Here is a 26,593-nt window from a genome sequence, read left to right on the forward strand (position 1 = left end):
TCCTCCCCCATGGGCTGAGCCCTCCCGCCTCCTGCAGGGTGGGGTCCCCTCTCTGGATGGCCCCCTCCAGCCTGGGTGTCCTGGTGCAACAGCTGCTTCAGCCAGACTCAGTTCTCCAGCTCAGGGCAGGGGGACCCGTGGGAATTCTCTGCCCTGGGCTACACAGGTGGGGGGAAGAGCAGGTGGGCTAGGCCAGCGGTTCTCAAACTTTTGTTGTTGGTGGTGGGCCCCTTTTCCAGTGCAGTGTCAATCAGGGCCCCCCCAGCCAAGAAACTGATTGACAAAAGTAGATGTGTACTTCACAGAAACACTGACCCTTAGTAACGCTTTAAGAAACAGAATACAACAGCACTTCCAGCTGTCAGGGATATGGCGGTGCCAGCCCACTTCTTACCGCAGAGCGTCTCTACCCTTGGTGTGATGGGTGACAAGCAAACTTGTCAATCATTCTCCACTTCCAGGCGGGACCTGAACTTTCTCTTCATAGCTGTCACGGCAGAGAATGATGCTTCACACATCTGTGTTGTTGGGAGAGGTAGCGACACATTCCGGACTTCTGTAACCCTAACTGGGCCTGCCACAGCAACGGTTGGCCAAAACGGGCAAGGGGCCTGTCCCTGAAACTTCATTTTCAGTGGGCGGGCACAGGCTAGTTGCAGCTATTTTGCAGACTTCCTGTGCAGTCTCTAAGGACCCCCTTCGGTCCGCGGACCCCAGTTTGAGAACGCCCATCTAGCGCCCTCGTCTCTGGGGTCTGTTCAGTGCCAGGCATGATGGGCACCTGATCTCGGTCGGGGTCTGTGCAGCGCTCGACAGGAGAGGACGCTGATCCTGGCTGGGGTCTCCATGCTGCCCGGATAAAAAAAATGAATAACACTAATCATAGGGTTGGAAGGAACCTCAGGAGGTTATCCAGTCCAACCCCCTGCTCAAAGCAGGACCAATCCCCAACTTTTTTTTTTTTTTGCCCCAGATCCCTAAATGGTCCCCTCAAGGATTGAACTCACAACCATGGGTTTCTAATGATTTCAAGCATTCTCATTGGGCTGCAGAGTTAAATTGTGGGGTTGAATGCCCCCTTCTTCCCTGCAGCAGTTCCCCTTTCCCTTCCTGGTGCTTCCACTCCCACCCCCACTAACATGATCTGCTGGGGAAGAGTGATAATTGCTATTGTTCCATGTCATCATTAGACTCCAGAGTCAACCTGGGGTGACATTATACACAGGAACACTCCTCACTTCCCTGTGTCAGCTCCCAGTTGCCTCCACCACACATGAGCTCTACTCCCACCCTCTGCTGAGACCATCAGCAATGACAGAGTGAAAACTGATATTTTGAAGGGTTGTCGTTAGGCTTCAGAAATAACAGGAGTTAAATTATAGACATGAATCCTTGTTCAGTCTCTCCAAGGCAACTCCCAATTACCCCACCCCGCGTTGGGGTCACCCGCATGCCTTTCTCCTGCCTCATCAACCAAAATGATCAGCAATTCAATTTACACTGATGCGCCTGGTGACATCCTTAGTTTCAAGTGTGAACAATCCAATGGAGACAAATGCGGCTCAGAGCTATTTTGTCAGGCTCTCTGCAAACTCAGGCACCCGTCATACTGGTTGGATGGTTTTCTTTGCAGTCCCCCCCACCCCCGCCACCTTCCAGTGAGGGCTAGAGAATTAATTTGTGAAACAAAGGCTGAGGTGCTGCAGAATCAAATTATGCCACACCGGCCTCAGAGACACATCAGCCAGGCTGGGTGTTGGAGAGCAGGGGAGTGCTCTTGTGCTTATGGCCCAGGGAGGGATCCCAGGACTCCTAGGTTCAACTCCCAACACCCTATGTGACCATTAGCAAGTCATTGAATTGTACCGTGCCTCAGTTTCCCCTCCCTAACCTGGGTCTGTCTTGTCTGTTTAGCTGTGAGTTATGAGGATGGGTGACTGGCTCCTACAGAGCTCAGCGCCCCCATTGTGTGTGCGCTGATCTCAGTGACCCTGGAGAAAATCTGCAATGACCCCACGGACGCCAGTGGCGTCAGGGCTGGGTTCTGATCTCAGTGACCCCAACAAACTGTGTCTTTCTTGCCAGCAGCAACTGAGGAATTTGCCCCCCATGCTCCACGTGCAATCACTGAGCTGTGAGTCAGAAATCCTGCCTTAGCCCTTCTGCCTGCTTCTCCGCTGCCCGGCATTGCGATGTCCCGTCCCCTCCCGACCTCACATGTGGGAGCGCTTTGTAGGGAAACCGAAGTGTGAATTGGAAATGTGTTGTCCGCCCTTCACCCGCTGGCCCTCTCTCACGCTGATCTGGCTCATTACAGCACCTCAAGCCACAGGTGCCATTCCCCGGCGCCAGTGGGTGCTCGCGCCCCCCCACCCTGGCCCTGCTCCTGCCACGCCCCCATTCCAAACCCTTCCCCAAATCCCCGCCTCGGCCCCTCCTCCCAGCGCTTGCCACGTGAAACAGCTGTTTTGCGGTGCAAGCGCTGGGCGCTAGGGGGAAAAAGCGGGCACGTGGCACGCTCAGCGGAGGATGTGGAGGCAGAGCGGAGGTGGAGGTGAGCTGGGGCGGGGGGGTGGGGAGCTGCCGGTGGGTGCTAAGCACCCACCAATTTTTCCCCGTGGGTGCTCCAGCCCTGGAACACCTATGCCTCAAGTGGCAAGTGATTGGCTGGTTTGGTGGCTTTCCATGCCCTAAGCTGCACGTGCGCGCGCACACACACACACACACACACACAGACACACGGACTCTGCCAATTGGTACGGTTCATTTATGATATATAATGAAAGCCTGAATGGAGCTCTCTGCATTCAAATCTGCTCTAACCACCAGACCTCACTCCCCTCCGAGGGCTGGGGACAGAACCCAGGAGTCCTGGCTCCTCACCCACCCTGCCCTAACCACCAGACCCCACTGCCCTCCGAGGGCTGGGGACAGAACCCAGGAGTCCTGGCTCCTCACCCACCCTGGCCTAACCACCAGACCCCACTGCCCTCCGAGGGCTGGGGACAGAACCCAGGAGTCCTGGCTCCTCACCCACCCTGCCCTAACCACCAGACCCCACTGCCCTCCGAGGGCTGGGGACAGAACCCAGGAGGGGAGTGCACAGTCCATCCTCCCCATCTCAGATAACTCTTCCAATCAGCCCTGACGTCACCGCCCTCCCCTTTGCTTCCCACCGAGCTCTGAAAGGTCCAGCGTTGGGCTCCCATGGCTTTGGGGGATGCTCCCCCAGCCCTCATGCTCGATCAGTCGATTCCAACACCTGGTGGAACCGCTGTGAGCGGCTAGGCTGACCTCTGTGGCACAGGATGGAGATCCTCACCCCCGAGTCACAACCCGTGCTTGTGGCTGGGCTAGAGCATCTCTGCCCCCTTTTCTCCCCCCACCCTCTTGCTATCCATGGGTCTCGCTAGCCTCTTCCCCTGAAGCTTGCCCCTCTTCCTGGCATGGCGTGTTAGATGGACTCTCTGCATGGCCAGATGTGCGCATGGGTTTGTTTGGGTCTCTCCTGCCCCCCAGTGGCTGGGATTGGGTGTCTGTCTCTTTCCCCGCTGCAAAATTCTGCTCAGCTGTGGTGAGGACGACTCCCCTGGAGGAGGGCGGACAGGGCCTGCTCTGTCTTTGCAGTCAGGTCCATGTCTTCTTCCTCCAGGCCCTGCAGGCAGTCCGGCGTGAAGCACGCTGGCACATGCCTTCCTCCGCCACCTCCGAGGGCTCTGATACAATCGGCTGCTCTTTTATCTCCATCCAAGGGGGCTTTCACAAGACCGCTCTGAGCTGCCGGTCTTCTACCAGGACCTCCTCCAGATCGAGAGGCTGGTTTTGGCGACCGGGTCTGTGGTAGCTGCCGAGGGGGCAGAAGTGAGGGCACTTCACTCCAGGAAGTGAGGGCAGCCTTATCGCGTCTTGAGTTTTCCAGTGGGTCCTGTGGGAGGGTGCTCCCCGCTCACCCCTGGGCCTCTGGGCCTAGTTATTGGGCGCCAGCCCAGCAAGAACCCCCAGTAATGCGATCTGGCTTTTGCAACCTGCAACCGGTTTGTTTCCAAACCGCGTCTAGGACACACCTATTGACGTGCGTGCTCCATACCTTTCATTTCCTCACACTTGTGCCCCAGCCTGATCCCAAGTGGCGTGACCTCCTACCAGCTGGGGAGGGTGAGGAACCCCAGTGCGCCTGTAACGAGAGGCCTGGACTTGACACGAACCACAGCCTTTCTGCGTATGGATTTAGCCCAACCCACAGCCATCTTGTCTTCTCAGCCCCCATAAATTGGAAACAAAAACGATAGCGTTGGGAGCATTCGGCTTTGATGTAGGCGGACAGATAGAAAAACATCAGCTGCAGCATTACTAACGGGGATAGATCCATATTCACCAAGTCGGGAGAACTGTCAAGCTAACCTTGCGCGTCTGCAGCTTCTTCCTGATCATAAAAAGTAGGAGGTTTCGGCGCCGCTGTTGCCAGCGTACCCCACTAACAAAGCACAAAGACAAGTGGACCTTGAGAACTTTTCAATAACTTTGAAAAGCTAATGAGAGGCATGTGAACCCCTGTAGAGTAAAAATAATTGGTTAGAGTTTCTTGCCGAGTTATGTTTTAATAAAATAATTGGTTAAGGCAAAGACAAGAGAGAGCCTCATTTCAACTATATAATGAGTGTCACGGAGTGTGGGGGAGTCAAGGCCCTGCACCCCCCACTTCCTGCGATTCCCCGGGACTCTCAGCCAGCCAGTAAAACAGAAGGTTTATTAGATGACAGGAATACAGTCTAAAACAGAGCTTGTAGGTACAGACAACAGGACTCCTCAGTCAGGTCCATCTTGGGGGGTGGGGAGCCCAGACCCAGGTTCTGGGCCTCCCTCCATCTCCCCAGCCAGCTCCAAACTGAAAACCCCCTTCAGCCCCTCCTCTGGCCTTTGTCTCTTTCCCGGGCCAGGAGGTCACCTGATCTCTTTGTTCTCCAACATCTTCAGTTGGCACCTTTGCAGAGGAGGGGCCCAGGTCATCAGTTGCCAGGAGACAGGGTGTCGGCCATTCTCTGTGCAGACACCATCACCCTTGCCCTCTAGGGCTCTGCAACAATCACACACCCTTATCCCACCACCTAGATACTTGAGAAATGCATAGGGGAAACTGAGGCACCCACACAGTATTCAGAGAAAACAAGAACATTCCCACCTCCTCACAATAAGGGTCAGAAAACAAACTCATTGGAACTTAACTCTGGGATACGGCTCAAGACCAAAGGTGCTAGAACTTTTTAACCCCTGCCCGACCAGACAGTGTAGAAGCCGGAACCCTAGACCACAGGACCCTGACCGGCCATCGGGAGACAGCTGCCTGTTTTATTGGGAGTGGTGAGCATACGATGCTTTGTGTGAGTGTTCTGTTGATTTGTTGCTAATTGTTAATAAATACTTGAACATGTTTAAGGATATTCATGGTGTGAAGGCTCTTCCACTGGGAAAAGACTTCACAGACCCATAGATCCCTGAGTCCACCAGGAATGGGGGTTTGCCCTGGGCCCATGGAGGGGTAGAGACCAAAGCCCATGGAGGGGTAGAGCCCTGAGTCCACGGAGGGGTAAAGTTGGGTCCCATGAGGTCGTTTGGACCGAATTGCTCAAGTCTCACACAGTGAAGAATAACACAATACCCCCGCCCTTCTGCCTGACCAAGATTAGTGGCAGAGTGACCACCCCAGACAACAAAAAAATGTATTAGGAGGGGTGGGGGCTAGCTGAGGAGCCCACCCTCCTATGGGTCCGGGCCCAGGGGGCAAGATGCCTTCCAGGGAAGGAGGCACTTGAGTCCGCTTGCAAGGGGTTGGAAGTGTATTGTAAAGGTGTGAAGCCAAAACCAGAGAAAAAGGCAGCCTATGGACAGCTGCCGGTAATTTCTCAAGTTTGTTGTTACTCCAGGAAATGAAACTGCAGGATTGTCAATTGCAGCTGGGGGTGGGTAAAGATAATTTGGCACTACAGGGCTTGGAGTCCATAGCAGAGTTAACAGACCGCCTTAAGAGACAGGCGCCGGGACTTGCTCGCAAGGGAGTGGAGAAAAAAACATTTCAAAGTGAAAAACGGAGAGTGAGCGGGTTAAGATCTAGAATTAATGTGTTAACACAGGGAGTTGCCCAGAAACAGTTAACTGCGGCAGAAAACGGCAATCCTGTCATCCACTGGCATACAGACCAAAGCAACAGACCCTGGGGGAACAAATTCGGGATTTGCAAGAGCCGGTAACAACCCTCACTTTCTTCCCAGACCTGGATAAAAACTAGGGGTAAATCTTCCCAACTGTTTTAATCCAGGGATTTTAATCCATTCTTCATTCAGAGCGAACTATATCTTCTTCTTCTTCTTCCTCTCAGGCTACATCTACACTACAGGGGGGAGTCGATTTAAGATACGCAAATTCAGCTACGTGAATAGCGTAGCTGAATTCGACATATCGCAGCCGACTTACCCCGCTGTGAGGACCGCGGCAAAATCGACCTCCGCGGCTTCCTGTCGACGGCGCTTACTCCCACCTCCGCTGGTGGAGTAAGAGCGTCGATTAGGGGATCGATTGTCGTGTCCCGTCGGGACGCGATAAATCGATCCACGAGAGGTCGATTTCTACCCACCGATTCAGGCGGGTAGTGTAGACCTAGCCTCAGTTTGCAAACCTTGCTGCGGTTAGCCTGTACTTTAGAATGACTTTGCAGGGTTAATCGGTTGCTTCCCACCCCTCTCGGACTTTTGTTTTCCTGAAGTTTTAATGGCGGGTACTTTGGATACCAGTGTGAAAGGTTTGTTCATTTTTTGGTTGGGTTCTTTTGGGCAAAGCACGGCAGAGGTAGTCCACTGACAGTTTAAAGCAAAAGATGCCTGGATGACCCTGGAGACAAATATTTGTCTGCCTTTTTGAACAATCCCAAGGTAAAGAAAGCGCAGACTACGGCAGCTGTGTTGCAGGGATTGGACTTTGTCACGAAGTCTTCACCAGCCAACTGCACCCCCATAAGCAAAAAGCGTAAGAATCGAGTCAGTGGTGCTGTAGAAACAGCAGCTGATAAACACAGCACTCGGAGTGAGAGAACGAAAGGGTTAAGATCACAAAACCATGTTGCCAGTGCAACTTTAAAAACCAGGGCAGCGAAGACTGATCCTGGGTCCAACCGGACTCCAGTGACACTGCAAAGAAATGGAGATGGGACCATCACAGTGCTTTTACATCGACCGAATAAACCTCCCTCTGTGTTACACGTGTTTCCTACAGCCCCCCGTGGATTTGGTAGTAACCAACTGAGATCTGCTTGGCCCTGTATTGAATTTTCTTTTATAGCATCTCGCTTAGCAGAGCGGAGAGAGACTTTTTGTTTTTGACTTATGATAATTGGACAATCACAATGATGGTCCATTTCCCCCGTGGCTGGCTGATACTTGTAAGTTGTTTTTTTTTGCGTCTATTTTGTAATATTTTATTGAAGTTGGAACAATTGTCTTTTTTTATCTTTGAAAAGAAAAACGAGGGTTTTGTTTCAGATTTGTTATTCTTTAGGTCAGACTGTGCTGGACTTTCAGATTGAAGAAAATAAATGTCAAAGATAAAGCAGTGGCTGGTTTGTTTTTTAAACAGAACGATGTGGGAGATGGCTTACAGGGGTGAAGGGAGGGTTGTGGGAAAATATAGGGCTGGATCTTGATCTCAGTGACCCTGGTGTAAATCTGGAATGACCCGGATTCAAGTCACTAGAAGCTGGCCAATGAATTGCATCATGGAGTGTTTTAGCTAGAAATTACTATCCAAAATTGTTTGGGGATGTGTGTGAACTGTCTGGGGAAGGGGACATGAGGCCTTTCTCCTCCAGTGGGTGTTGGCTCCAATCTGGTCCCAGGGCAGGGGGCCGGCTGGCTCAGGAGGGGCAGAGAATGGGACAGGGCCCTTTCCCCTCTAGGGGGCGCTGTCTCCTTGTCGTTAGAATCTCTTTCCCCCCCTTGTCCTCCACATCCAAGACTTCCAGCATTTCCAGCCAATTGACAGGGGGCTACCCTACCCACAATGCTTTGCAGCCAGCCTACAGTGTGAATAGTTGGTCAATGTCCCAGGCCCTGCATGTCAAAGCGATGACCAGTTGGGGGTGCAGTAGAACGAGGCCAGAGGAGATCCTTTGCTCCCATCAGGGCTAATTGCCCAGGTGCTGAGGATGTGAATGGCTGGAAGGGGCGGTGGGGGGTAGGGGTTTGAGGCTGGGAGTCAGGACTCCTGGGTTCTATCTCCAGCTCTGGGAGGAGAGTGGGGGCTAATGGGTTAGCGCAGAAGGGGCTGGTTCGGTGCCAGGACTCTGGGGTTCTGTCCTTGGCTCTGGGAAGGGAGTTGGGCTAATGCATTAGAGCCGGGGGCTTAGAAACCAGAACTCCTGGGTTCTCTCCCTGGCTCTGGGAGGAGAGTGGGGTCTAGTGGTTAGAGCAGGGGGGGGCTGGGAGCCAGGACTGCTGGGCGCTCTCTCTGGCTCTGCCACAGATGCCTTGTGTGATCAGAGAGGGCATTGCATCTCTCTGGGCCTCAGTTTCCCCATGTATAAAATGGAGATGATAGCAGTCTGTCTGTTGAGCCTGTGAGCTGGTTGGGGCAGGGTCTGGTTTCCTGATGCACCTGTGCAGCACCAGGCATAACTGGAGCCCTGATCACCCCTCCCCTCAGTCAATCCTCCTTAGGCAGAGCCCACCCCAGTGCTGAAGACAGGGGGAGCCCTGACCATCTGTGTGGGGGGGTCTCTTCACCCCAGGGGGACCCCTCTGAGTTGCCCCCAGGCTGCCTGATGCACCCCCCTTTACAGAGTCCCTGCACCCCAAGGTGCGAGGCAGGGCGTGTTGGGGGGCTGAGATCCAATTGCCAGGGCCCAGCTACCCTCTGGATCTGCCAAGGCAGGGTCTGCTTCTCCATCGGGGTTGTGCCCCTGTGACAACAGTGGGGGGAGAGCTCAGCTGGGGCTGGGATCTTGACTAGGGGACACCTGCTCCAGGGCATGTCGGCCAAGCCCAGCGCACCCCCCCGGGGGCCCCTTGCATCCTTCCATCCCCCCTGGGTGTCCCTCTCCCATCCTCTAGTGCAGGGGTTCTCAACCTTTTTCTTTCTGAACCCCCCCTCCCACAACATGCTATAAAAACTCCACGACCCACCTGTGCCACAGCATCTGGTTTTCTGCATATAAAAGCCAGGGCCGGCGTTAGGGGGTCGCAAGCAGGACAGTTGCCCAGAGCCCCACGCCACAGGGCGCAACAAGAAGTGAAGTTTCTCAGGCTTCTGCTTCAGCCCCAGGTGACGGGGCTCAGGATTTCAGCCCCATGTGGTGGGGCTTTGTCTTTCTGCCCTGGGCCCCAGCAAGTCTTTCAGCCCTGGCCCCCCTGAAACACGCTCATGGCCCCCAGGGGTCCCCGGCCCCTTGGTTGAGAACCACTGCTCTAGTTGAGGGGCTCACAGGAACCACAAACCGCTCCCCCATGCCAGGGGCTCTGTGTTCCCCCCATGTCTCCTCTCCACCCATGCCAGGACCTCTGTTTGCACCCCCAGTACCAGGGGCTCTGTGTGCCCCCCATTCCTCCCCACCATTCTATTTCTTTCTCTCTGGAAGATCAGTCATTCAGGTGTCAACATTTTCAGAGTATTTGGGGCAGGAGCAGAGTCCTGGTTTCAGGAAAATAACTACCCAAAACCAAATATCAATGGTGCACTCTCTCAACATGACAAAACACTGTTTTTGGAGAGGGTTGAATCTCAAGATCGCCTTGGTCAACTGAACTCACATTTGGATCATTAATCCCACCCCATTCCCCCATGAGGGGCAGCAAATTTCAAAGCAATCCGATTAAAGGTGAGGATTTTAGAGCACTTTGAAGAGGGGCCCTTCAAACAGAAAGCTGTTCTCCAACTTAACCCTAGCAGAGCTGGCACGGCCCTAGAATATTTGGGGGACTGAGCAGTGCTGAGATGGGGGAGGAGGGTGGTGGTAGGCTGGAAGGGGTTAATTTCTGCCATCAACTGGTTCTTTGATCTACAGACAATTCCAGAGCTGGCTGAAGTTGATGGCTCTGCTGACCAGAAGCCAGGGACTCTGTGTGTCTCCCATTTCTCCCTTCTGGGTTTTCTAATTTTTCCCAAAATCAATAGGGTTCTGCCCATCAATGCCTGGAACATTATTGGAAATGTAGGAATTGATCGGATGAGGCGTTCAAAGGATATTGCGTTACCTCCTAACATCCAGCCAGCCAGACCTCAAGGTGAGTTTAGACCCTCACTGCATTCAGCCAACAATGTTACCTCCTACCAGAGACAGATGCTCTCTGTACCCAGAGCTGGATACACCGGGGAAACCTCTATTGATACCTGCTACCATTCCAGCTTGGTTGTTCGACCACCAGCCAATGACCCACCCAATGCAACTCAACAGAGAGCCATCAGCCATAAGGAGGAGCACACGGGACGCCGCACCTGGATCCACCAACCCAACAGCTCAGGGCCACTTGCCGACTTTCCTGTCCCTATGCGCAAGCTGGAGTATCTGGATTTCAGCGGAAAGTGGCTCATGGCCCAGCAGGGGGCAACGTGGGTGTGGGATTCTTTAGATTTGTCCCACAAGGCACCTGGGATATATAATAAATGACCCCTGTACCATCAGGGAAATGACCCTGCTGTATTTCTACCTCTCGGGGCAAAGAAGCCAAGGATAGAATATAGTACTTTTATCTGATGTAAATGAAACTGGGGCCAGGTTGAAGAATCAAAAATACAGAGAAACCGGAGAATGGGAAAGTGCAATGCTGCAGTGCCATCTAGCGGCCACAGAAGAGATCGCCCCCTTCTGGACCTGTGTGCACTGGTTCTCCGGTTCACATGGAGAGCCGGATAATGGAGGGTCGGATAAACAGGGTTCTACTGTATAGGCAGGGCTGCTAGCACCCCCAGTAGTTAAGGTTGCCTGACACTTCCCATTATAAAGCCCTATTTTCAGTTGGGGACTTGGAGATGTAGCAAAGGAGGAGCTGGTAGTAGGGAGACAGGGACTGGTGCGGGGACATGTTGGAAGGGACGGGTCAAAAGGGGTCAAGATGGGGGGGAATGGACAGATCGGTCTGTGACAGGACCGCCAGAGCAAACTCCCCTCAGAACCAAGGACAGAAACCAGCAGTCCTGAGTCTCACCATTCCTCTACTTCAGCAAATCTCTATGAAATCCACTGGCAAAATGTGTCCCTCACTCCCCTCTGCTGGCCGGTCCCCAGGGAGGATGACAACTTACTAGTGCTATCAGTTACTTGGTTAGCTTAAGCGCTGGAGGTGTGTGCGAGGGATCAAAATGTTCAAGCCCTGCTGGGGAGCTATGGAGGTGTCATTATGATGCCACACAATGGAATTGCTTTGTTTTTCCATTTATTTTTTTTAAACCTAGGCAATTACATACAAAGAACTACATTAAAGGAGCCTTCAGGTGGCAAAATCAAGCCCTGGGAAGTTACAAAATGGCAGGATTAAGGCTGAGGGTGGCCTGTTGTGAAGTTAAAGACTGTATCATAATGCAGACAGCCTGCCTCTATTCCATGTTAAAGGCCTCTCGGATGCTCTGCAGAGCCTGCTCCTTGGTTATTTTCTTCCATTCTATCGGGAGATCGGCAGGCTCTGCATTGTACTCTTTGGCAAACTGGTGATTGAACTTTCTGAATATGAACTTCCAATAATCGGAGGCGCTGATGCTGGGGTCCGGTTGAATGCGCCAGGTGGGGTAAAATTGGCGATAATCTTTGTAGGGATGCCATTGGAAGGCTGTGTGCAGATTTCTAAATACCACTGAAGAAACCACGTCAGAGGAGCATAAAGAATATATAAGTTTCTTGCTTGTCTCATCTCTGTATCTCCCCAGCCCTTGAGGCCGATGCACTGATGCAAAATGCTCCTTGTGGTCGCTGCCTCCTGCTTCACAGGGGACGTTACAGAACGGACACTGCTTCCCACAGCCAAACACGCGCTTGAAGATCTCATCCTGGGGCTTGAACTGGAGCTGTGTGAAGACCATTTCCCCGCTCAGCTCTTCCCACTCTGAGAGGATGCCATCTTCCACCTGGGAAAGGAAGGTCTGGATGTCGACTGAGAACTGCCCGACATTGGCTGTGTTCTTAAAGAGGATCACCTCCAAACTGTCCTTGGAGATGACCAGCTCCTTGCACATCGCTTGGCAAAAATGGTCCAAGAACTCAGAGACGGTGGGGGTGTCTTGGCACTCACAACTCTCCAGAGTGTCCCGGATTTTCTTCATTATTGTGGCTAGAACCACTCTCTCTAGCTCTTTCAAGCCCCCCGTCTCTCTGTAGTGATCAAACAGGCGTGTCTGGATCCAGGATTTGACAAACACTTCATAGTTACTGACGTATTTCACATAGTTATTGAAGTCCATCTCCTCCAGCAGCTTCTTCTGCACGGTGAACTGGAAGAAGCTCCGGCTGCCATACTCGATGGACTCTCCACTGCTGAGAAAGTTGTCCACTATCTCAATCCCGAGTCTTTTCTTCATATATTCCCACAGGGCGGGTCTCAGGCACCGGTCACAGAAATCAAAAGCTCTCTTCTGGCAGGCATCCTTCTCATAGTAAAGGTCTCTGAAGGTGGAGAAATACTGAGGTCTCAGCTCCTCCAGGCGACGCTGAGGGTCGTTCTTCTTGAGAAAGTCTTCGTGCATCTTCTGGAAAGTGCTGGCTGCCTCCCCCAGGATGTGAAGTTTTAAATCGACTTCGAAGGAAGCACTGGTGCACATCTTCCCAGCAATCTTCTCCTGGAGCCTCTCGTTGATCATCCACAGCAATTCCCTGCAGTAGGTCTGGTCATAATCCCCCTGGGAGTGGACCTTCTGCCCAATGCACCTCCTACACTCCTCCACCAGGGACTTCGTGAACTCTTCCAATTCATGCTTACACTGCTGCGTTATAAACTCCATAGCCGCTTTGTACCAACCCAAGTCCAGATACTCCTTCTTCATGCGGAAGGGTTTGCTTTGATAGGTGAGCAAGTTCTGGGCTTTATGGAGCATCTGCTTGACCAAACTCCCTCTGTTCTCCAGGTCCTTGCACAGCTGGTAGTAGACGTCTTCGTGGATTTGGCGTAGGGGTAAGTGCTCCAGCGGCAGCTCTGCTAAGGTTTCCTTCCACATCTTGGCAAACTCCCTTTCCAGTTCCTTGGGCTTCAGCCCCTTCTCCCTCTCCCTGCAGTCCCGCAAGAGCCCATCCACCTTCCCTTCGATGGTTTTTGTGTACCCTGCCTGCAAATGGTCTATCTTGCTCCGACCTTTCTGGATACGAATGGCCTCTTCGGACTTGCAGAGCAGATAGCTCTCCAGTTCGTGCCGGAGAAATGTCACGCTTCGGTGAAAGTCTTCTCTGTATTTCTCTACCAGGTGCAGACTCCCGGCTCCACTCTCAAAGTAGCTCTGAAGTCTCTGCAGCATCTTCTGCTCCCCACTGTGCAGCATCTGGTGAACTTCCAGCCTTAGTTTCTCAAAGGTGCCTGGACCCAGATCGTCTGGGGATTGGTTCTGGATGGTGGTTTCTGTTTTGGACATCCAGAGATGCATCTCCTTGCGGAATTCCCACTCCCACTCCGCGTACTTCACAGACAGCTGGGTATAGGCCTCAGCCACCAGGCTGTTTCTGAAACTGAAGATGAAGTTCTCGTGTTTCACGGCATTCCAGAGGCTTGTCACCCATTCGATGAACTGGGGAATGTCCTTGGGGGCTCTGCGAGGTGATTGATTCTTCATGAATTCAAACAGGTATTTCTTTAGTTCACACATGCTCTCGCTATATCCCATATTCACTGGTGCCATGGGAGGGACTCCATGCCACAGCCCAGGGATGTACCAACTGTGCTTCTCCGGATCATAGTCCATGATGTCAGAAAATTTCATCTCCCTGCTTTGTTTTTCCATCCTCGCTGCAGCTTTGGTCATTTCATTCAGCTGCTCCAGGAGGTGTTTCCTGTCCCTCATGTTTTGTTCATGCGCAGACACATCACTGACGTTCTGATGCACAAACTGGCAGTTGGGTTTGTGCCCAATTTCCTCCATTCTGAGAAAGGCATGGACCACGATTTGCAGAACATCCTTCATTTCGGTGGCGTTCTCCATGGCCATGTTAACGATGGTTATGTCACTTAGTCCTATCACCAGTGTGGCCAGCTCATTGTCATGTTCATAACTATCCTCCAGTCTGGCCAGTTCTGGGGCTTTCAGGCCCTCTGTGTCTATCACCAGGATGAAATCACAGCCCAGCTCCTGCTGAAAGTTCTCTGCCACTTTAATGAGGGACATGAAGGCTCCTCGCGTACATCGGCCACTGCTCACTGCAAACTGCAGGCCGAACATGGTGTTGAGGAGGGTGGATTTCCCAGTGCTCTGCACTCCCAGCACCGTTAGAACCAACATTCTGGACCTTCCCCCCAGCTTGGCATGGAGCTCGGTCAAAACATCTGTCACCCACTGCAGTGGGATGTTGGAGGCATCCCCATCGATCAGCTCCATGGGAAACCCTTCCAGCATCAGGTCAGCTGCTATGCCTGGGAGATGGACAAATTGCCTTTGGATGTTCCCCATGTTCCCTTCTTTCACCATTGAGCATTCGGCCTCGTAAAATTGCCCCAACTCGCGCATGAAATGCTCCACCCCTAAGGAGCTGGCAGAGATTAGTTCGTCCAATTCCACCAGCTGTTGTGCATCATCCCCTAGAGTGCGACATTTCTCTTTGTACTCAGCCCGGAGCCTAGAGAGGTTCCCCCTGGCGATGTGATCCAGGTGGAACTTCATCCATTTCAGGAAGTGATGTTTCTCGGCTGGACGCAGTTGTCCTATCCCGCTAATAAATTTAACCATCCCGCTGGTGAGGTCACACTGATTCTGCTGCCTGCGTAGCTCCAACCACCTTTCTCTCAGCTGGGATCTATAGTCTTCCGGAGAGACGTCCTGTTGGCCTTTCATCCGGCACAACTCTTTCTCCACTTTAGCCAAGTTCTTCCACAGATCCCCTTGGAGCCTCAGCATGTCCCTCTTGTACTTTGCCACATCCTTTATTTCCGCTGTGATTTCTTCAATGTGCTCCAAGGCGGTCCAACATTCTCCATCATCTTCATCCACCTGGATCCCTAGCTCCCGCGCCGTCACAGCCATGTCACAGACCCTCGCGCTCTTGGGAGAGGAGCTCATGATGCCCCGTAGGGTGGATCGTAGCTTTTTCACCAGCTCCGCGCTGTTGTTGCTCTGCTCTTTCACCAGAAGTTGTGATTTTTTCATATCCAGCAGTGGGGCTAATTTATTGAGGAGTCCCAGTGTTTCCTTGGCTTTCCCAGCCTGACTGTTAAGGATGAAGTAGTATTTAGTGGCTGATCCCTGCAGAGATGATAACAGTGCGTATTCTCTCTCATTGATACTCTCCGTTAATATGAACATTGCTGAGGAGATCTCTGTTAAAAAGCTGAACTGCAGCCAGTGAGACTCAATGTCTCCGCGCAGATTTGTAACTGCGATGGGCTCTGGGAAAAGATCTGAATTCTCCCTCCCACCAGGGAAATACCAGGAAATCTCGACCAGCCCATCTGCGATTTCCCGAGGGACGTTCCCAGACTCCATGTCCCGATGGATAAAGAAATCGTGATGCTGCTGGGAGGGGCTGAGAACTTCATTGAGGAGTTTGGACTTGGAGAAGCTGCAGCTCCCCATCCGCACAAAGGAAATGGTTGGCAGTGACGTGAGCACCAGGCTCTCCTCTCTGAACCCTCTGCTGTCTGCCAGGGAGTGGGGCCTCCACTTCCTCACAATGTCCCTCATGGCCCACAGCATTAGGGTGCACTTGGAGGTGTCGAGGGCAGGTAGCAGCAGAGGGAGGGCAAACTGGCACATGGACATTTTGGACAGGATCTCCTGCTGCAGGAAACTGTCTGAGCAAAGCAGAACGGCACAGAGAACATCGAGGGGGTGCAGAGAAGCCCTAGAGTCATCTTCCCTTAGAGAGAACACATCCCCACTCACCCCACCCTCCTCATCCTCACTTGTGTCCTCATCAGATGTCCCCTGCCCAAGGCGTGTGCTTCTGGCTGTCCCATTCAGAGCCATGAGCTTCCTCAGGAAGTGCCGAGGCAAGTCTCCCAAGACGTGAGGAGTCCAGTCCTTCAGGCTCTCCAGGCTGATTTCCAGGAGATCCCCCAGCCTCAGTTTCCCATTTCTGAACTTCTTGAGCCTCAGCTTCGACAAGACAGTTTTCAGGGCTCCTCTTCTCCCTGCAAATGGAAACAAAGGCATCACCATCCGGGACGGCGTCACAGCTCAGGGCCAGCTGCACCTTGGCCTCCTCTTGATTTCTCTGTTATCAAGATTTAGGCCTGAAGCCTTCACCTCCCCAGCTCGTTTCATCTCAACTGAGGGGACTAACCCAGCTAAACCTTCACACCAGTCTGTCTCTGCTATCGCTTAGGGAGGCTTTACTTTATCTAGACTCCCTCGCTCCTCAGGCTGGGTGTCCCACACTGAGGCATAGATGGTGTGACCTAGTCCTCGGGGCAGGAGTTTGGCCTATCAGTCACAGCAGATCCAGAGACCAGAGGCATGGTTGGGAGGCCAGCCAGGGATTAGAGCCAGGGGTTCAGAGGCAGGCAGGGCGTAGGGCTAGAATGGATGGAGAAAAGGCTGGTCAGGGAGTAGGTCTGGCACAGCTGTGAATGATTGAGCAACTGCTCCGTGCCTCGGTTTCCCCATCTGCTGCTGCTGTTGCTACTGGGCTTAAATAGGGACTTGTGGGCCCTTCTGTCCTGTCAGGGAGCACAGTCACTCAGCCTTGTCTACACTAAGGTGGTAAGTCGACCTAAGTTACGCTACTCCAGTTATGTGACTAATGTAACTGAAGTCGACGTAGCTTAGGTCAACTTACCGTGGTGTCTGCATCCTACCACCCTGCGCTGATGGGAGACGCTTTCCCACCGTCTTCCCTTACTCTTCTCGGGGAGCTGCAGTACTGACCGGAGAGCGCTCTGCAATCGATTTAGCGGGTCTTCATTAGACCTGCTAAATTGACATTTCTGCATCGATCGTTGCAGTGCCGATTTACCAGTAAGTGTAGACATGGCCTCAGTGCGGGTTTATTGGGCCCAGCCGAGCTCACTGAGTTGCTAGGCAACCGTGCCCGGAGACGGCTGGGTTCCTGACACTGCGGGCCGTCTGCGTTTCCATCGGCTCAGAAACAATTCATTTTCCCCCAGAATTTTCTTTTATGGAGGATTTGGGAATTTGCGGGAGGAAAAACCCCAAATTTCAAAATCTCAGAAACTGCCACAAAAGGGACTTTCCATTCTCCACACAGATCTACATGTAGTATTTTTGTAAAACAATCTTGGCATCTTTCACATGCTTCACAGATGGACAATACGCAGGGGACAGTCAGGAGCTCGGGCGCGGTTAGTGTACAGAGATTGAGACGTTGGATGGAAGAACCACAGGAGTGTGGAGGGCCCTTACTGACTTCTTCATTGGCCAACTCAGGGCAGGGGGACTTGGGTTGGGAGAAGGACTGGGTGGGGGGGATGTTCTCTGGACTCTACCTCCATGAACTTTGTTGGGAGATGTCTCTGTAGCCTCATCTCCACTCCTGTCCACTGACGCAGAATGTCCTGGTGTCTCAGCTCTGCACCTCTTCACCGACCTGGCAGCTCCTGGTGTCTCGGCTCTGCTCTCCGACATGGAGACATCCGAGTCTGGAGTCGCTCCATCTAAGGATCCAGAAGAGATGCCTGCTCAGTGGTCCTAGACCAGGGTTTCTCAACTTTTGCAGGCTACTGGACCCCTTTCAAGAGCCTGATTTGTCTTGCATACCACAGGTTTCACCTCACTTAGAAATACAAAAGTGTTGCAGCACACCTCCAGGCAGCAGGGCTGCAGCATGCAACTTTGCTTTGTGGGGTTCCTATGGCGCGGGGCCCCAGGCAATTGCCTTGCTTGACACCCCCTAATGCCGGCCCTGCACTTGTGATCTCCCTAAACCCGTCCCAGGACCCTCCAGGTTAAGAAACACTGAGCTAGAGCAGTTGAGAATCCCCTGGAAGACCTCTGTGTACCCCTAGGGGTATGCGTCCTCCTGATTGAGAGCCACTGCCCTAGACCTTCCCAGTGCCCCTGTGTCCTCAGTGTCGTGTTCTGGTTTCATTTTGTTGCTTGTTTGGGTGGGTTTGTGTTTTGTTTTTCCTTGACAGGAGCTTAGGTGAGAAGGTTATGACATATATATAGAGGCAGCGGTGGAGTGACCCAAGGAATGGAAGAGTCAGTCGAGATGACCGGATGAGGAAGCTGTGGGATGCACATTATCCGGGAGCGGGTGCCCAAAAAGAGTTTCATGTGTATGAAGTGCTGCCTGAGGGAGCTGATGGAAGAGAAGACCCAAGGTTCTGAGATGCAGGTGGAAACTTTGGTTGAGTTTCGAAGGGGATTTGAGCAGATGATGGAGGGAAGGCTGAAGGGAAAAGTCAAGACCAGCAGATGGAAGTTGGACTGGAGAACTGTGAGGGGAGCCTGCTAGATGAGGAAAGTGGCCAATGGAAACATGTGACTATGAGAACCAGGCAGAGGAAAAGACCAGCTAGTGAAGGCGAATGAGAGCTCGGGACCAGGTTTCCCCAAGTTGGAAGATGACGAAGGGGCACAGCGGGCAGCAACAGATGGTGGGAGAACAAGCAAGAAGAAAAGAACTTGCTCGTCCTACATGAAGAAGGGAAGAGTCAATGGAGATAGCCAGAGTTTGGAGCCCAGGAGGACAGAGGATGACGCACAGAATATTGCAAGAGAGAACAAGAGATAAGAGGACTTGCAGCCAGAAAGAACAGATGGGGAAGGCTGGAGAATCACATAAACAACAGGAAGAGGCAGGTCTACGTGGTGGGTGACTCCCTTCTAAGAACAGACAGGCCTGTCACCTGAGCTGATCCTGAGAGCAGAGGGGTGTGCTGTCTGCCGGGAGTTAAGCTACAAGATGCGGACCTGAGGCCGAAGTGTATCCTAATGTGAGCAGGAAAGAATCCACTGACTGTCCTTCAAGTGGGAAGAAATGATACTGTGGCTGGATTCTCGTTGGAACACATCAAGGGAGACGGCGCCAGGCTGGGGAAGACGTGTAAAGAAATGGAGGCTCAGGTAATTTTCAGTGGGATTCTACCTGTCCCTAGAGGAGGAGAGGGAAGGCAAGACACAATTATGATGATCAACAGACGGCTCAGGCAGTGGGGCTATCAGTAGGGCTTTGGGAGGTTTGCCCACTGGGAGGCATTCACGGACAGAGGGCTGTTCTCATGGGATGGACTCGACTGAGTAGGGAGGGAACTAGACTTCTGGGATGGAGTTTGCCACAACTGATTAAAAGATTTACACTAGGAACTCAGGGGAGATGCTCACGTAATCTCCAGGCTGGATTCTAATACTGATTAGGAGGACAAATCAAGAAAGAGGAATACAGCAATAGAGAAAGGAACAGCAGTGGGTAGGAGAATGGATATGAAGAGGAAAGACAGTGCCGATACCAATGACGCTGCTAGGCAGGTCAGTGACACCGGCAGTTGAATGACGGTACCCAATCGGGTGAGGAATCTGGGCAAAGGCACCCCCAGGCCCCCAGGATCCGATCTGGATAGGGATAGAGACCTCTGTAATGTTTTTAATAAAATCAATAATCACACAATTCCCAGTAGTATTTGAGACTTTAATTTCCCAGATAGAGAATGGAGGACAAGAGCTATTAATAACAGCAGGGCCTACATTTTCCTGGATGTGACAGCTGATAGATTTTTTCACCAAATAGTCACCGAACCGACAAAAGGGGATGCCATTTTAGGTTTTGGTGAGTAGTGAGGACCTCATAGAAGAGCTGGTCGTAGGGGACAACCTTGGTTTAAATGATCATGAGCTAATTCAGTTTCAACCTAAATAGAAGGATAAACAAAAATAGATTTGCAACTAGGGTCCTTGATTTCAAAAGCGCTCACTTTAAAAAAATAAGGGAATTTTTTAGGGGAGTGGACTGGACCAAAGAACTTTAGGATCTGAACGCGGAGGAGGTTTGGAATGACTTTAAGTCAAACTTACAAAATGATCTGGAGCCTGCATCCAAAGCAAGGGGAAAAAATTCATAGAGAAGGGTTGCAGACCAAGCTGCAGAACAAGTGTGTCAAACAGGTAATGAAAAGAAAACAGAAAGCCAACAAGGAATGGAAGATGGGATGGATCAGCAAGGAAAGCTGCCTCCTGGAGGTCAGAAAGCGTAGGGATAAAGCGAGAACTGTCACGAGTAGAGTTGGACCTCTGAAAGGGAATTAAAGCCAATAATGAAAAGGTTCTAGCCATGTAAATAAAAGAAAACAAGGAAAGAAGTAGGACTGATAAGAACTAAGGATGGGATGGAGATCAAAGATAATGTAAAATAAACCCCACAACTACAAGAATACTTTGCCTCTATTTTTAATAAGGGTAACGAGGTGTTTAGGGGTATTGACAAGGTGGCTAATTGGAGTGAGGAAATGGAAATTGAAATTACTGCATCTGAGATGGAAGTCAAACTTAAACAGTTTAATGGGACTAAATTGGGGGCGGGGAGGGGAGAAAGAGAGGGGGCGGATAATCTCCATCCAAGAATATTAAAGGCATTGGCACCTGAAATTGCAAGGATTTTTAATGAATCTCTAAACGTGGGGGTCATACCCTATGATTGGAGGATTGCTAATGTAGTACCTATTGTTAAGAAAGGGAAAAAAAGTGATCCAGGAAACTACAGGCTTCTTAGTTCGTCCTCAACTGTATGCACGGTCTTGGAACAAATTTTGAAAGAGGAAGTAGTAAAGGACATAGAGACAAACGGGAATTGGGATGAAATACAACATGGTTTCACAAAAAGCAGATGGTGCCAGACCAACCTGATCGCTTTCTTTGCGATGATTGATTTTTTTTCTTTAGACAAAGGAAATGCAGTAGAGCTAATCTACCTGGATTTCAGTCTGATGTTTGTTACATTTCTGTATGGGAAATTATCAGTTAAATTGAAGAAGTTGGGGATTAATATGAAAATTGAGAGATGGATAAGGAACTGGTTAAAGGGGCAACTACAACGGGTCATAGGGAAAGATGAACTGTCAGGCTGGAGGGAGGTTACTAGTGGAGTTCCTCAGGGATCGGTCTCGGGGCCAATCTTATTTAAGATTTTTATTAATGACCTTGACACAAAAGGTGGGAGTGTGCTAATCAAATCTGCAGCTCACACAAAAGTTGGGAGGTATTGCCCATAAGGAAGAGGACTGGGACATCATATAAGAAGATCTGGATGACCTTGAAAACTGGATAGAAATGGGATGAAATTTAATAGTGCAACATGCAAGGTTATGCACCTAGGGACTAATAAGAATTTTGCTATAAACTGGGGACGTATCAGTTGGAAGTGAAGGAGGAGGAGAAAGACCTGGTTGTGTTGGTCAATCACAGGATGACTATGAGCCACCAATGTGAGGCGGCCGTGAAAGAGGCTAATACAATCCTAGGATGCATCAGGCAAGGTACTTCCAGTAGAGACAGAGAAGTGTTACTGTCATTATACAAGGCAATGGTGAGACCTCATCTGGAACACTGTTGCAATTCTGGTCTCCCATATTTAAGGAAGATGAATTCAAACTGGAACAGGTGCAGAGAAGGGCTACTAAGGTGATCACAGGAATGGAAAACCTGACTTATGAAAGGAGACTCAAAGAGCTTGGCCTGTTTAGCCTAACCAAAAGAAGGCTGAGAGGAGATATGACTGTTCTCTATAAATACATCAGAGGGATAAACACCAGGGAGAGGGAGGAGTTATTTAAGATAAGCACCAATGTAGACAAGAACAAATGGCTATAAACTGGCCATCAACAAGTTGAGGCTTGAAATTAGCTGCAGGTTTCTAACCATCAGAGGAGTGAAATTCTGGAACAGTCTGCCAAGGGGAGCAGTGGGGGCAAAAAACCTAACTGGCTTCAAGACTGAGCTGGATAAGTTTATGGAGGGGATGGTATGATGGGACAGCCTACAATGGCATGTAGCCCAAATGTAGCAAATATCCCCTACGGCCGGAGATGGGACACTAGATTGGGAGGGCTCTGAGTTCTTACAGATAATTCACCCACATGCTCAAGGTCTAACTGATCACCGTATTTGTGGTCAGGACGAAATTTCCCCCCAGGTCATATTGGCAGAGACCTTACCTTCAAAATTCCCTTTTATTGCAGCAGTCTTTCCTTCTTCTCCACAGCTGGGGATATTTCCAGATTCTAAAAGCAATACAAGTGTAATTCACTTATGCTCACATCAGTGGAAGTTAGGAGCCTACAGATCTGGGCCACAGACTTTGTCTAGTCTAGGGGGGTTTCAAGGGGTGGCCTTAGATTCTTTCTCCATCTCATGAACCCCTTCGAGAACTCCAGACTACCTAGAGTCCTACCTTAGCTCCAGCTGAAATGATAGAGGAAGAACCGAGCTTGTAGCTGGAGCTACTGAAATTGAGCTCAAGGTACTAAGCTGTGTGAGGTGGGGTTCGTGGTTGAGTTAACCTCCTCTCCTCCCCCGGATGTCCACAAGCAATTTTTTCATTACATGCACAAGCACTTTCTGCTCTTGCAAGGGGTCCAAACACAGGAACTAGACCCTTCCTACCTCTGAAATCTAGCACAGCTTTCCCTCTGACCCTCTCCATCCGGACCTGAGGAGAACCCGCCTGGAATCCTGTGCCCAGCGCAGAACAGCCATAAATACGTCTTGAGCATTGCCCTACAGTGCAAGTCGAGAGACCCGTCCTGTACCTTCAAAATCTGCTCTTTCCGAGGACTCAGCAGCTGCATCTGTCTCTGAGGATCTGGCACCTCCTGGACTCTCTGGATCATTCTTTGAGGGTAAAGCAGTTTCTGGGTTTTCTGGTCCGTTCTTCATTGGGGATGTGGCAGAATTTGGTGTCACCGGTCCCTTCTGTAAGGATGGCACGGCTTCCGGCTTCTCAGGGGCTTCCGGCTTCTCTGGATCATTCTTCTCTGAGCACATGGCATCTTCTGGGTTCATTGGGTCAAAGTCCCCTGAGGATGGGCGACCGTCTGGATACCCTAGATCATTCACCCCATGCAGTACAGCGCGTTCTGGATTCTCCAGCTCATTCTTCCCCGAGGGTACAGCAGCTTCTAGATTTTCTTGTCCATTCTTCTCGGAGGACGTGCCACCTTCTGGATTCTCTGCATCATTTGTCTGAGTTACGTACCCTACAAAGGGAAAACAAATAGACCCCCCCTCAGCACCTTACAGACTTCTTCACCATTCCGGGCACTTCCTTGGGCGAGAGAGAAGGGGAGAGAGCGTCTCCACGGCCCGTTCAGCCCTCGGCTGTTCTCCTGAGGCTGCCGGCTGCTGCCTTGTATTTTAGTTAGCTCAGCAGTGCGGGAAAAGGTTAAAAACAGAGCGAGAACTCCTGTGGTCTATGGCAAAAGGGTGTTACCTGGGAGAGGTGGTGGTGACGACAAGTTTTTTGGGGGAGCAGGGGGTCAGGTTTGGGGCTAAATCCTCAGGTTTCAAGGAATGTTACAGACATGCTGAAGTCGGTCTGTTTGGAAAGCCCCACTGAGTGCCAGGGATAGAACCCAGGAGTCCTGACTCCCAGCCCCCCTGCTCTAACCCACCAAACCCACTCCCCTCCCAGAGCCAGGGATAGAACCCAGGAGTCCTGACTCCCAGCCCCCCTGCTCTAACCCACCAAACCCCACTCCCCTCCCAGAGCCAGGGATAGAACCCAGGAGTCCTGACTCCCAGGCCCCCCTGCTCTCACCCACCAGCCCCCACTCCCCTCCCAGAGCCAGGGATAGAACCCAGGAGTCCTGACTCCCAGGCCCCCCTGCTCTAACCATAGTCCAACCCGTCACCAATACGCAGCCACGTCGCAATATCTCCTGGCTCCATTTTATGTCTCTTCTATGGAATCCTGCCAAGAACTGAACTGGCTCAGAAAGCCCCAACTCACGGCGTCCCGGGGGCTGTAGATCCGGCGGGAAGTCTGGGAAGAGGCTCTGCAGACACTCCAGGAACTGCTCACAGCCGCGCTCCCCCTTCCTCTGGATCTTTATCAGCAGCCTTCGGATCCTCTCCCTGGGCTCCGAGAGCTTCTCCAAGGCCTCGTACTCCTCCTCGGTGACTATCCCCAGCGAGGCCACTTCGTCCAGGACGGGGTCGGGGGTGGTTAGAAGGAGGGCGATGAGTCGCTCCCGTCCCCGGCGGATCGTCTCAAAGGCCATTGGGCCCGGCTCCCTGGGGCTGGGCAAGGCATTTGGAGAGAAACAACTTCAGATTGTGTTTGTAATTCCCGAAAAACCACACACAACTCATCCACTGCAGCACAGCGCCCCCTAGCACCACACGGGGGTATTGGGGCCAGCCCTGACTGCCAGGGGAGAGCGCCCCCTACTGAGCCCCTGCCCTGCTCCCTGCAGCACAGCGCCCCCTAGCGCCGCACTGGGGTATTGGGGCCAGCTCTGATTGCCGGGGAGAGTGCCCCCTACTGACCCCCTGCCCCCACTCCCTGCAGCACAGCGCCCCCTAGCGCCGCACTGGGGCCAGCCCTGACTGCCAGGGGAGAGCGCCCCCTACTAAGCCCCGCCCCCACTCCCTGCAGCACAGCGCCCCCTAGCGCCGCACTGGGGTGCCTCTGTCCATAGGGTAACGGGGGGGGGGGGAGCAGGGTGAGGAGGGTCCCATGCAGGAGTGGGCTGGTTTGGGACTTTTCCAAGACGCTCCTCCTCCCCCCGGGTTCCTTGGCCCCGCTCCAGCCCCAGAGCCCGCACCCCAGCGGGCACTGCTGGCGGGAGCTCGCAGCCCAGGGGAAGTGGCGGCTCCTTCTCTCCAGCAGCTGAGCGGCGCACCCGCCCGGCGAGCTTTCTTTGTTTAGACCGCGTCAAGGAAACGAAAGTGAAACCGGAACTGGGCGCAGGCCGGGGCCGCTGATTTGTCCGGCTCCTCCGGCCACTGCCAGCCCCCTGAGCTGAGCCCTCCCCCCTCCAGCAGGGCGGGGGTCCCCTCTGTGGTGGAGTTTAACCCTGCAGTGGGATTGGGATCCTATGGGTCCCCCAGGACCTGCTGTCATATTAGCAGGAGCAGGTGGAGTCAGTGTATTGGGTTGATCAGGTGGAGAAAAAAGAAAAAAAATCACCCAGACTGTGGGAATTTGCTGGGAGATACTAAATCTTAATCTACCCGAAGTAGCCCATCTTTTCATGTGTTCCTATATTTATACCTGCCTACTGTCATTTTCACTCCATGCGTCCCATGAAGTGGTTTCCAGCCCATGAAAGCTGATGCCCAAATAAATTTGTTAGTCTCTCTAAGATGCCACAAGGACTCCTTGTTTTTCCTTATTGGGAAGTTGCTACTTAGTTTCTTTGAGCTTGGCTTTCCCATCTATATTTCTCTCTCTCACGCCGGATTAGGGTGACCAGTCAGCAAATGCGAAAAAACAGGACAGGGGGTGGGGGGTAATAGGAGCCTATATAAGAAAAAGACCCAAAAATCAGGACTGTCCCTATAAAATTGGGACATCTGGTCACCCTACTCCAGATCTGGGGTAGTGCGCGGGCTCAAGTCAGATCAGAGAATCACACTCCCAGATTTTGTTGCTCGAATACAGGTGTAAAAACAACGAGGAGTCCTGTGGCACCTTAGAGACTAACACGTTTATTTGGGCATAAGCTTTCGTGGGTTATAGACAACTTCATCAGAGGCACAGGTGTGGCAGTTTGCACGCAGTGCTGTGAGCAGTTTTTCCACCCATTGGTTTTCAAAAAGCATGAATGACCTCGACATACGCTTAACTGGACTGGGAAGTTTCAAAGTCCTAAAAACGGTGCTGAAGCAGGTTAAAAATAATCCAGTTTTTTTTAAACAACTTACTTTTTATAACCATTAAAAACCCATCTGCACCTTTTATGGCAAAATTGTGGTGCAATTTGATTCACATTCCGTGTGAACTACACCTGACAGCCGTGTGTCACAAACAGAATTTCAGCAACGTAAAGCAAGTTTTTCCCTATTTTAAAAATAAAGCTTTTAATACTTACATTTAAGCAAGGGATAGAAAAGAGATTTGATGTCTATTCCATCAGGACTTAAAGTAGTGTTTTACATGGTTTAAGCAAAATTTGTTTTATTCTTTTAGTGGTAAAAATTGTGTCTGAATTGTGTTTACAATATATTAACTCTTTCTTTCTTTCTTTCTTTCTTTCTTTCTTTCTTTCAGCATGGGGAAATTTGTCTCTCTTGCAGGATTTGCCCGATATCAGGTTTTTGCGGGTGAGAGCAGGATACAAATGCAGGGAACAGTGCGGCAGTGGAATCGGGTTGCCAACTCGGTCGGACCATTGCCACAAATAGTGTCCGGTCCGAGTTGGCAACCCTCGAGTGGGTGTGGGTATTGCAGGGAGAGATTGAAAAAATAGTCCTGCTCAGGGCTCTAGTGGGGTCCCCTCCAGCCTGGTAGAACAGCTGCTTCAGCCAAACACCC

General features: G+C 51.7%; 1 protein-coding gene across 1 annotated transcript; it reads right to left on the minus strand.

Annotated features, from left to right (window-relative positions):
- Window positions 1-11,403: 11,403 nt before the first annotated feature.
- On the minus strand, window positions 11,404-24,908 carry LOC128836793 (interferon-induced very large GTPase 1-like). The gene is made up of 6 exons (XM_054027388.1): window positions 24,882-24,908; window positions 24,065-24,354; window positions 22,866-23,312; window positions 22,272-22,337; window positions 17,610-17,777; window positions 11,404-16,295 (listed from the first exon to the last, which is right to left on the minus strand). Exons 2-6 carry the CDS (start codon window positions 24,333-24,335, stop codon window positions 11,575-11,577), a joined length of 5,673 nt encoding a protein of 1,890 aa, XP_053883363.1. The 5' UTR covers window positions 24,336-24,354; window positions 24,882-24,908; the 3' UTR covers window positions 11,404-11,574.
- Between the last annotated feature and the right edge of the window lie 1,685 nt (window positions 24,909-26,593).

The sequence above is a fragment of the Malaclemys terrapin genome, chromosome 4 (assembly GCF_027887155.1).
Source record: "Malaclemys terrapin pileata isolate rMalTer1 chromosome 4, rMalTer1.hap1, whole genome shotgun sequence".
NCBI lineage: Eukaryota > Metazoa > Chordata > Testudines > Emydidae > Malaclemys > Malaclemys terrapin.